At 37.3% G+C, this 11822-nt stretch overlaps 1 protein-coding gene across 2 annotated transcripts in view; it reads right to left on the bottom strand.

Moving 5' to 3' along the window:
- Window positions 1-1375: 1375 nt before the first annotated feature.
- NEK7 (NIMA related kinase 7) overlaps window positions 1376-11822 on the bottom strand; it is a 64303-nt gene continuing 53856 nt past the window's right edge. For both annotated transcript variants that reach the window (XM_062003709.1, XM_062003710.1), the window contains exon 10: window positions 1376-9728. In XM_062003709.1, the coding sequence (XP_061859693.1) occupies window positions 9618-9728 (111 nt within the window). In that variant the 3' untranslated portion in view covers window positions 1376-9617. The remainder of the gene's footprint in view (window positions 9729-11822) is intronic.

Here is an 11822-nt window from a genome sequence, read left to right as displayed (position 1 = left end):
CAGGCAAATGACTACTAGCAGTCCAAATCAATATGTGAGGCAACTTACTGTAAAAGTTTATTTAATTAGATGATAGACTGTACTCAGTATGGAAAATACTCTCACATAGATGCACCACTTGATCAGAATTCCATCATGCCTATGATTATGGCATGCAGGTACTACCCTAGTAACAAAATTGTACTGTGTCTAGTTGAAATTTCTTACAGAAAAGAAATATAAATCATTAATAGCAAAACATGTGGTGTGCTATGAGAATTTTACATAGCAGAATACCTAAGCTGTTTTCATAAAAGCTTGTGGCATATTTTAGAGCTATCAATATGATTTAAAGAAAACGTTCAAAACTGAAAACAGTAATAAATGGGAAGAATATGGTATCTATGAGCAGCAAGATGTTCCATTTCGTGGCTGTAACTTGAATGTCATGAATTTCTATCCATTTGGGAACATTGTCATTGACTTGTGCACTCACAAAATGAAAAATGAAGCAGTTTTCAAATGAAATATTGCTTTATAAACAGATTGTTTAGCATCATAAACATTTAATTACTTCAACAGGTAGAATGTCTTCTTAAAAAAGAATTATAGTTCAAAATAATCACCACCCTTCTGTATCACAACAGCAGTAAAAGATGACAGCTATCCAAAGAGTGCATTGGTAAAGTTTCACAAGGTCTCCTTGGTTTTTGTGACATTGGGAGACATGACCACATTTTACAGCAACAGAATGCCAACAACAGGCAAGGGTCAGCTGCATGATCCTTTGCCCTTCTAGCTGGAGCTGACAATTCACATCCAACTGCCCACAGCTTCTAAAAACTCCAGGCAAGTGGGTCATTTCTTCCAATTGGTTATCCCCAGAGAGAAGTAAGAGATGGGGGAGGAAATGCTGTGGCCCAGAGGCCCTGTGCAGGCTGTTGGATCAATGGCCAGTGTCAGCAGGCTCCCATTTAATGATGCTGGAATCAGCGCCAGCCTTGCTAACGGCCATACTTACCACTGATAGCCACACACAGCAAACGGGCTCTGCAAAGACCAAATAATTGCCTCCTTTTGCAGTATGGGGATACTTTTTTTCTATTTAAAGGTGTATGCCTTGCATTTTATGTTTAGAAGACCAATTCTTAGATATTAACAAAGAGAACATGTTCACATACACAGGAGTGCAATGTGACAGCCAGGGGCAAGTAGGAGCAAGTACATCTGGGTGACTACAGATCAACTTACAAACACTTGCTATAAAGAAAAACGGTGTTTTGTAAGCCTTGCTAATATATAGATATGTTTATTTTATATATATATATATAGAACACCTTTTTATTTGTAAATTGTAAAGAAAATAGACCAAAAGGCAACAAAAAGAACATCCAACAAAAACACACCGCAGGAAAACACGAAAACAAGACAAGGCAACGCTTGTCCCATGTTTGCTATTACTCAAGGAGTGAGTTGCTGAGGAAATTGTCTCATAAGACTGAATTTCTGTTGAATTTAGAACTGAATCTGTCATAATCTTTATTTACTTCCAAGAAGTTTGTGGTCAGAAGTTTCAAATCTTAAAAGTCTCATTGAACACATGGGAAAATTTACCAAAATCAAGTACTACTCTGAAAAAAATGAAGCCCCACCAACCACCCTGGTCATTTTCCTCCTCAAACCTCAGTTTTGATAAATCTCTCTAGGCAAGTTTCCACCAGCACCTGCGACTTTAAAAGTAGAGCTCTCATAACAACAGTTACCCTACTGCATGGTAGCTTCCTTCCCATCCCACCCCATCCCTGGAGGGAAGCTATCTTCCTCAAGGCAGGCTCCAGAAAGCAGAAATGCAGCTGTGTTCAAGATTCCGATTTCCCTGCTTCATTAAGGCAGGCAGAACTGTGCTCTGCCAGGAAACATCTAGCAGATTTAAAAGAGGTAAAAATGAAGAACATCCAGGTCATAAGCATCACGGAACTTTTATATCAAGTTTTTACTGCCAAAAGTTTTATTTTACACTCAAGTAACAAACAAATATGGTGTACATGGCATACAGGATACATAGGTACTATATGAACATAGTTATTTGTTTGCAAGAGTCTCAGAAAATAAAAGATTATAAGCATCATAAGTTCTCTGTTTGTTTCATTATCTGACTTGCCTTTTTTGCAATATGAAGAACACTTAAGGGAGTGGCGAGAGAACAAACAACAGTCATCATTTGTAACTGAGGAGTTTCTGACTGAACATGAGGAAAACAAGGTTTAGAGTGAAGCTAACTAAGCATTACAGCAGGCTGCCTTAGAGAGGCTGCACAATCTCTATCCCTACAGGTTTCCAAGATGCAACCGACTGAATTCAGCACTGACTCTGCTCTCACAGGAGGTTGGATTGGAGAGCTCTCTCAAGGTCCTTACCAACCTGAATGATTCTACCATTTGATTCAAGCACAATTAGCAGCCAAATTGCAACAAATCAATGAATGCTTTCCTTCTTCATTCCTTGCAACAAAATCTTACCACAAAATGCAATATTTGTCTTTAATGGTCATATTTACAGCAGCCCAACATGACTGAAATCAAAGAAACAACCAGCAAATAAAGTGCACAGATGAGTACCAACACCACATTAAAAGGCAAAGTAAGGACCTTTGCATGATTTAAAATTCCCTTTGTAACAGGGAATGTGTAAAGACCAATAAACAATTGTATAGCAAAGATCTTCCTAGTTGTTTTAAAATGGGATATTTCCCATTCACATTGAGAAAGGACACCATAGAAACATAAGCAAGATAACATCAACATTTTCATTTCCAACTTTCTATGGCCCTCAGTCCACTGGCAGTGCCATGCCCCCAGCAAGCACCTGAGGGAAGCCAGGGAATGAGGACCTAGAGGGTGAAGAAGAAGCAGAGAATCCCAAAATATCTCTACCTATTTTGGGGATCATTTCTGTCTAGTTTGAGGCTTCCTTTTATTGCTGGGACTTAACAGAAAGCAACTCAATGCACAGAGAATAAACATAAAACCTGAAAAGTTGTCTTTGTTTTGTGACAACAAGCAAATGATCCTCTAAAAGAAAATAATTATTCTGGGGCAAATAAACAGGGATTATATGTGTGAATTTGACATCCAGATCTACAACCTACAGGCTCAAAACCCCAAATTTCTCAGTGCTATGGGGAATTTTGCTTCTCAATCTCCTCATTTTTGTGAAGATAATTCTGAGCCATCAAAGGTCAGACAATTTGACTAACAGTGAATCTCTGCATACAGTCTCCAAATCTGAACCGAGAAGTTAGATAGTGCACCTACACAGGAAACCCTGCAGTCCACCATGCAGACACAACTGGTTTGGCTTTAAATTAGCGTAGCATGGATATAGTAGCACAGCACAGAGCTCAGTTTTTTGACCTACAGGACAAAGAAACTTTTTGCTTTCAATAAGAATCTGCAGTATTGCTGCAAGTGTATGAGCTACCTTGTTTGCAGCTGGCTCAGCTGTATTTACACTACTCTGCAGCACAATATTGTCTATCTTCAGTTAAGCAAGATATGGAGCAGCAAATAGAAGCCAGCACAAGGGTGTGACAGTAACAAAGAGGAGCACTGTGCCTTCCACTCTGGATCCAGCCAGTGAAGCTCTTAAATCACATTCTTAATTCAAGTGATGGTAAAAGCACTGAAATCAAGCTGCTATAACAAGAAAACAATTGTTAGCTATACATGCAGAGACAAGAAAAAGTTACATACAGTAACATACAAAGAAATGAAGGCCAAAAAACTGGCATCTGAAGCAGTAGAAAACTAAATCAAGGCCCAAATTCAAGGTCTTTTGAAGTACTTGGAGGAACATAATCTACAACAGCTCTACCATCCTGAAATAAGAGCAAATTTGTGGGACTCAAGTCCACAACACAGAACTAGTAGTAATTTGGTAAATTTAGTACATGAAACAGCTAAAGCTTGACAACAGAAGTTTAGTCCTGTCAATTTTGATACTCTGAAGACAGAAAAGAAGTCTAAATGACACAGAGGTTAAAACAGTAAAGATAAAAGAAGAGAGATAGTGGAGAGGGCTGAAATCTGCTTCTACCAACTCTGAGACATTTGATATGCAGACATATGAGAAGTGTCAGATAGAAAGATTGTGGTCCTGGAAAATAAGCAAACAAAATTGTCAGGGATGTCAGAAAACAGCCTAGAGGGTGTTAGGAATAAAAACGAGATCTCTGAATCCAAACAGGACTGTGGCTGGATACTCAAGGCATCATCTGGAGATAGATCTATGGGAGAACTGAACTGAAGAAGAAAGCACTGGATTTTAGGACTATTCAAATTAAAGTTTAAAGCCAAAACCTTGCACACAAACTGGAGTGAGGATGTTCAGATCCATGAAATCAGGGGATAACAAATGGAGAATAAAGGGCAAAGTATTAAGAAAAGAACAGCCAGTTAGGAAGTTAAGTGCCATCCCCTTCAAGACAGAAGGAAGAGAAATTTCGTTGCTAGTGAAAGAAATGACAGGAGTATATGAAAAGGAAGAAAATATGCAATGAAAGGAATGAGAGAAGCATAAAAGACAGAAATAGAAAGGACAAACTTCTTACAGTTAAGAGGTGGAGAAGCCCAGTTCAGAAACGGATTCTGATCCAGTAGAACAATTTTGAAAATCGGGATTGGTTTTGAAGATACATTTTGTATTGAGAATGGATGAAGAACTAAAATAGACAGCAAGTCTGCAAGCAAGCTCAACAATTGAAAAAAGGGAGGATTAAAGTGGTTAATAAGTCCACTGGGAAAAAGAAGTAAAACAGGTAAGGCAAAGCTGAGTCCAAAGCTGTGGTTTGCAGACATACTCTTCAGAGATATTCAGAAAGGTAGGAACTGAAATTAAGAAATTACACGGGGAGAGGAATGGAGATGGGGCAATGTGAACCAAAGAAGCCACACATAGAGAAGCAGATAGAGATGAAAATAAAGACCAGTGAGTCAAAGGAAGTGAGGCCAATGAAGAAAGGAGGCAGCTGAGAAGAGTAAAGGAGTCAGAAAGGTTAATAGACTGGAGATCCCAAAAGGAGTGAGTGACAGGATAGAGGAGAGAGAAAGACAGATAAGCTGAAAGAGAGCAGGTAGTGATCAGAGAAAGGGAATTTAGAAATGAGATATAATAAAGTGAACAGTATTTAGTAAAGACAAGGTCATGGGAATGATTGAGGCAGAGAGAAAAATCTGTCTAAAACTGGAAATCAAAGGCATCAGGCTGGAAAAACAGAATGAAGAACAACGGAATAAAGTAGTTATCAGAGGAAAAAAGAAAAATAGGGCTTGCCCATGGTGAGGGATAAAATTTGAGAAGACAGTTGAGTTTAGCAAAGTCACAAAGAAAGAAGCAAACTCATGGTCACTAGGAAAACTAGACAGAAAGGACTTCAAGAAGAGGGTAGAGCAAACAACTGAACAGATGAAGCAGAAGCAGTGGAAGATAGAAATTGTAGGACTTCAGAGTGAATATGAAAGGGAAACAATTTTTTAAAAGCATCAATTGAAGAACAAGGCTCAGGGAAGGGAGTGAAGTTTGAAAAAGAACCTTAAAAATCTATATTTGAGTCATGTTCGGAAACATACATAACCCCCCACTGGGCATGCCCAGCACCCCTATTTCCCTCCTCAGGTGATCCTGGTGCAAAGCTTTAGCTACTGACCCACATTGAACCAGAAATCAGAAATTCAGAAGACCAGCACTGCCACTGGCTGGATGATGTGGGGCTAAGACAGAGTTGGGAAAACTTCTGACTATTAAAGAAGCATTAAGAACAATATAAAAGCAGTGATTTCAACTCTGCTATCCAGCACCTTTATTTCCAGATTAAATTAGCTCTCCACAAAGCTAGATTTGAAGGCATTCATTGACTCTCCCTCACATCAACCTCCTGTTCCTAGAAGCTCAAACACCTGACACAGTATTTGTCATCAGCATTCAAATTCAGCCTCTCATCTCACTGTGCAACAGCGAAGACAGACTAAGTGGACAGGTTGTTGGAAACAAACATCAGTGTGATTTTAGGTCCCATTTGGAGATATCTGAGAACCACTGGCATAAGAAGCCCTTCTCCATTTCCAAGCCTCTGTCAAGAATTTCACTCTGTGGCTTTCTTAATCAGGAGCATGAATAAAACACCAGCCTTCCTAGGTACTTCTAATACTGCACTTCATCTTCCAGTACAGTGGCATGTTTTTAAAGTTTCTGCTCATTACAAAGCAGACGACACACTTCTATTGCCTGCTCGTACCATCGGTGGCTGAATCATTAGAGTGCAACAGAAGAGGGGGTGGAAAAAAAGCCCACATTATTCCCTGCTACCAAACCAATGACATACAGAAAGTATAAGAAGTGAGGTGAGCACATCATTTCTATGTATCCTACTGATTACTCTTTATTCATGTGTGTATATGAGGTTCATGTCAAACTGCTGAAAGTACAGAAAAAACAGCCTCCCTATAAAAAACAGAACTCACAGAATCGGGGCCCTGATGGGAGCTCTTCATTATTTTTAAGCTTTTCAGATATTTTTAGATTGTCTGAAAACAATTTTAGATTTCTTTTTAAATTTTAGATAAAAACACTCTCTTGGGTTAATTGGGAAAACAACTGATATAAAGGGTTTAGATGACTTTGTTAGAATTAAGAGGAAAAAGATTCTTCTGAATGAACTGTCTTTTGTTGCAGTAGAGAAAACACCTATAATTAACTACTGGAAGCAGTAAATTGTCCTCAAGTTCGGCTGAATCTACTGTAACATATATATATATCTGTAACAAGAAGAGTTTGAAAAAATATCATAGAAACACTATCCTCTTACCTGACATTTAATATCTTGTTTTATTTCTACTGGACTACTGCACAGCCGGGAGCGTTCAAGACAAGACAAAGACCTTATGCAATGTCATTCAAAGCACAAAGTTCATGAAGCAAGTTAATACTGTAGCATTACTGAAATAAAAGGAGGAGTTACTCAGACATTTTGGTTAAAAACATAACAGATTCTCTTTGAAGAAAATGAACACGTAATGCCAGAGCTTAAAATAAATAGTGCCAAATGTCACCATCGACAACATATGAAAAATAGAATGGTGTTTTATAAAAGAAAATATTTTATAAGCGCATAGCACACATGGGAGTGCTATAACTGACTTATCATTTTCATATGTTACCAGGTGCTTTGCTTAGGGCATAGAATCTACAATCCCCAGTTATATAAGCAGCTCTATTAATCCATTTGGGCTTCTTAATTATAAAGTTTGGTACCAGAGTCATCTGTACCATTCATTTTGCAGATTTTAAACCAGTAACAACTATTTCTTTTCCTCAGCCCAAGGTTTAATTATAAATATCAAAAAACAATGAAAAAAATGACACTGTTTAAGTACACACGTTTGCTAACTCTTAACTCATGATTTCTTTCCTCAATGACAGACATGAGGAAAAAAAACCCCATAAAATTTGTAATTGGTTTATTTCAGGAAAAGTTCAATACTTGATGCACAGCATAAGATGCAAATAATCTGACTGCAGTGGGTTTTTTTCAGTGATTTTTAAATGTTCTAGCACATTTCAGAAAAAATAGTTTGACTACTTGTGCATATTAAGAGATAATCCTGACAATCAAGGAAGTATTGTGCTGCCTTTTCCCAATACAAACCTTTTCATTCTATGACATGTGAACTATTGCTATAGAACATAACCATCATTTTTTAAATTCAATAATCAGATTCTGAACAAAAACAAATGCAGAGGCTGCTAGACACAAACCAAGGCTTTTCAGATACTTCCTCCCTACAGATTGTTCCACTGAAGTTCTAGAAGATTAAGTATTCAGCACAAGATTAAGATCAAGTTCTAAAGAAGCCAGAGGGAAAACTATGGACTCACTCTACAAGATAAACTGATCATCTGGCACATACTGTTTAAAAACTCCTGTGTTTTGCCAAACACAGCTTCCGTAGTACTCGTAGCTGAAAAACTACAAAAGCAGAATAAACCCTGCCTTGCTTGAACATTTCCTCCACAAACCCCACAGTTGGGTTTTTCTTCTTTGAGGATTGTATCAAAAATTAAAACTGCACAGAGAAACAAAATAGAAAGCAAGTCTGAGCGTGCAAGGAACTGACTGCATCTAGAACCCGTGTCTGTATGTATATACAATACCACTGCTTTTATTTGAACTAACTTCTTTTTACCCACGTGAGGAAAAAGACATAACTGACCACAACAGCTTCTTAGCAATATCGCAAATAATAATCATATCTCAACAGTTCTGTATAAAAAGTTCAGTCTTGAAACTCAAGAAATTTCTGTCCATTCTCCATTTTTTCCACATTTAAAAACAAGACACCTTCCTTTGTTAGCAATAAAAATATTCCTTGAAGCATATCCAAAAAAGGTACTCAAGTCTAACAAAAATACTCTGAATTTCCTTTTCAACTAATAAAGTATTTGTAAGACATTTGGCATATACATTTCTTTCCCAAATAAAGGGATGGCAACTTTCTCTTAAACATTAAAGCTAAGATTTGTTCTTACCAAGTACAAAACTAAATATCAGGATATGGTATACAAAACAAGATATTCCAGAAGAATACTTTTTTGCTATACTATATTAGTACAGCTTTTCCAAAAGGTTTCTGTATTTAAAAACAATTGCATTTCAATATACTGTAAGGCCATTCAAATTACTTTAACCACAGAAATCTACAAACAGTGACACATACATAAACAGTTGGGAAGTTGATGGCATTGTAATCTGACCTTCTCATAACTGCCAGCCTCAGAAGAACCCTATTTGCTCCAAGAGGCATCTGCACGGTTAAGACTTAACTATGCAGCTCCCACTGCCCTAGGGCAGTGCTGCACGAGTCTATTGAAAATGATCAGATTGCAGAACCAACATCTTAAATTTTGCCAGAAAACCTCCAACGAATGCTTTACATACATTATGACAGAAGAACAAAACAAAAAGGGATGTTACCAGAATTTCAGCATGACAGGTTTTCCCAAAAGTTATTTTCCCATCACATTTGGCAAGCAGAGAACTAATTCTATTGCCTGTCTATTCTTACGCTGAGAACTACAATTCAATATAAAATACAATAAACCTTCTCTAACAATTATGTTCCTCTTAGAACAAAGATAAAAATGAAATTAATTGTGCTGATTGATACTTTCCATAAATTACTAAAAAGGTGAGAGATTCAGACATTTTGCTTCTGGATAATAAGCCTAATATCTGTATCATGTGCAAAAGTGCAACTGTGTTTTAGAACTGAGGCCCAACCGAATACAATTTGGTTATTAAAAGAAAATATACTTGAACCCACTTAACATAGAAAACAGTGGTTCTCTGTATCTTTTAAAGTTATGCTTTACATATTTAAACATGTTGTACATCTGCAAGTTAGTAAAAAATACAAAAGAAATAAACAGAAAACAAAAAGCTTGTATATAAATTCGTTTACAATTCAAAGCACAACAGTAACCTTCAAATAATTACATTTCTGTAACACACAAACAAAGAGGTGGGATGACTTCTTTAAAATACTTGGTTATTTCTGTTCTCTTCCTCAGGATGTGATGCCTGCTTAGCTGCTTGCAGTGTGTGCGTGCATACGTTTCGCTACATCATACACATAGGTGATGTCTGGTCGCTTCTCTGGATCCGGGTTGATGCACATATTAACTAATTGTCGCAGCTAGGAAAGGGAAAAAGAACATGACAGGATCATGCTGGACTTCTTACAAGTAATCCTTGTGCATTATCAAATGAAAATTAATAACATTGGTAAAAAAATTAGCCAAAGAGCAATTTTGCACGAACACTCACTCAAGCCTCCCTCTCCCGACACACACTGCACATAGGTTTCTGGCAGTATGTATTTTTTACATTTTGTACTGTTGTCCACAAAAAAAAATTACTTAAGTCTGGTTCTCAACCTTTTCACACACAACTTTAGACACACATTCAGTCCCACTACATTTCATTTAAATTAAAATTCTTGTGCTTTTGGAGGGCTTTGCCTGCAAAGCACAGAGGGCTGAAACCAGCACAGAGAGATGGTAAATGCTTGCTCATTCCCTCCTGATACAAGAGTTAGACAGCAATCAGAGGCATTGTTTCATGACAGGTTGCAGCCAACAAAAGGCAGCGATTCTCCTTACAGCATACAGTTAACCTGCAGAACCTCCTGCTGCTAGGAGCTACAAATGCACACATATTTGGAAAGCAATTAAGCAAATCCACTGAAACTGAGGGCTCTTTCATATAAAGACTCCAGCAAATCACTGAACTTCAAACTAGAAGCTGAAAAAATATTTTGCGGAAGTAGGATATTATGCTCGCCCTGTTAATACACAAGATACAGGAATAAATAACCTTTGGTTTATGTCCTGGTATCTAGGCTTAGGATTACACTTTTTCTTAATGGAAAAAAGCACATAATTAACAATTCCGTTCACAGAGCCTCTATGTGGGAGTAAACAAACCCCATAATGAGAAAATTCCATGTTTCCACAAACATTGTAATTTATTGGGCACACATTCAGCAGAAGCAACCCCAAAGAACTTTCGCATCACTCTAATATTTCCCCTGGCCTTCACAAAAAACAGTAGAACAGTTGTAGGCTTTTCTTTTTCCCTTGATATGCTTAAGAACTTACGACATTAGGACTTTATATATAGTCTGGATATGGGGCACCTATTTTAAATTACATGCCTCTACGATGTGTTTTTTTTTAATGTGGAATACACCTGCTTCATGACGACTTATTCAAATGTCTATAACCCTTTGCAAAAGTGATTTAACCACCCCTGAAGCTTGCTCTTTATGCTTCTTAGTAGCTCTGCCAAATCCTCCCGAATCTTCATACAGCATTGGGTAGGGGGATGGGGAACAAAAAGCCCATCTTGCAATCCACTCTTCTAATGCAGTACATCAAATTTGGTTCAGTCTCCCTCCCAGTACTATCAAGTATGATTATTAGTGAAAAGATCTGTAATTATTGCAGCTAACACAGAGTAACTTCATCGGCATGATTATTCAAAAGTTACATAGATGGTATATTTAAATCTGCCATCAGAGAATTTCCCTCCTGCTTTTTATGCAAAGATCAAGAAGGATTTTAAATTATAATTATACTTCTGTCACTTTTCAGAGGATTAATTTAAATGTATGGGAACAGGAAGTCCAGAAGTTAGGTTGCATACCACTATTTACAACTTTGTCCCTTAGCCCTTGTAGAAACATTTTAAACTGTAGATAACATACAGAATTTTCACATTTCACAATACAAAAACTATGTGATTAGACATCTCCCTTATTTAGCAAGAAGAGCTTAATATTTAAAAATGAGATAATTAATTCTCAAGATAGTGGTCAGACTGATGGATTGAAAAGAAACATTAAATCCAAGTAATCTGTAACAGACTTGATATTTGAATCTTAAGCAAGCCAATGATATTTTGTCAAATGGAGTTATAAAAGCAATCACTGCTTCTGGCAGGCAATAAATAAAATACAGTACAGCTGACAGGAAAGACTATGTGCCTGTAGTAACTCCCAAACATTTGGAGACTACAATGCTGGAAATCATGATCTACTGTAAGAAATAATAATTTCCAACATGTAAAACAAATATGCAAAGCAAAAAAATCTCCTGTAGAAGAAGCAGGTTGGAGAATGTAAGCAACAGGCACGATGTATTAGAAATGAGCAGCTTGCTATGCAATACCTCAGACAGCCTGCACAGAAATCAGGAAACACTGAAGAACATACAAAATCCCTAGGTCT

The sequence above is a fragment of the Colius striatus genome, chromosome 10, assembly GCF_028858725.1.
Source record: "Colius striatus isolate bColStr4 chromosome 10, bColStr4.1.hap1, whole genome shotgun sequence".
NCBI classification, from domain to species: domain Eukaryota; kingdom Metazoa; phylum Chordata; class Aves; order Coliiformes; family Coliidae; genus Colius; species Colius striatus.
Note: the sequence above shows the minus strand (reverse complement) of the source record. Positions and strands in the feature narration are given on the sequence as shown.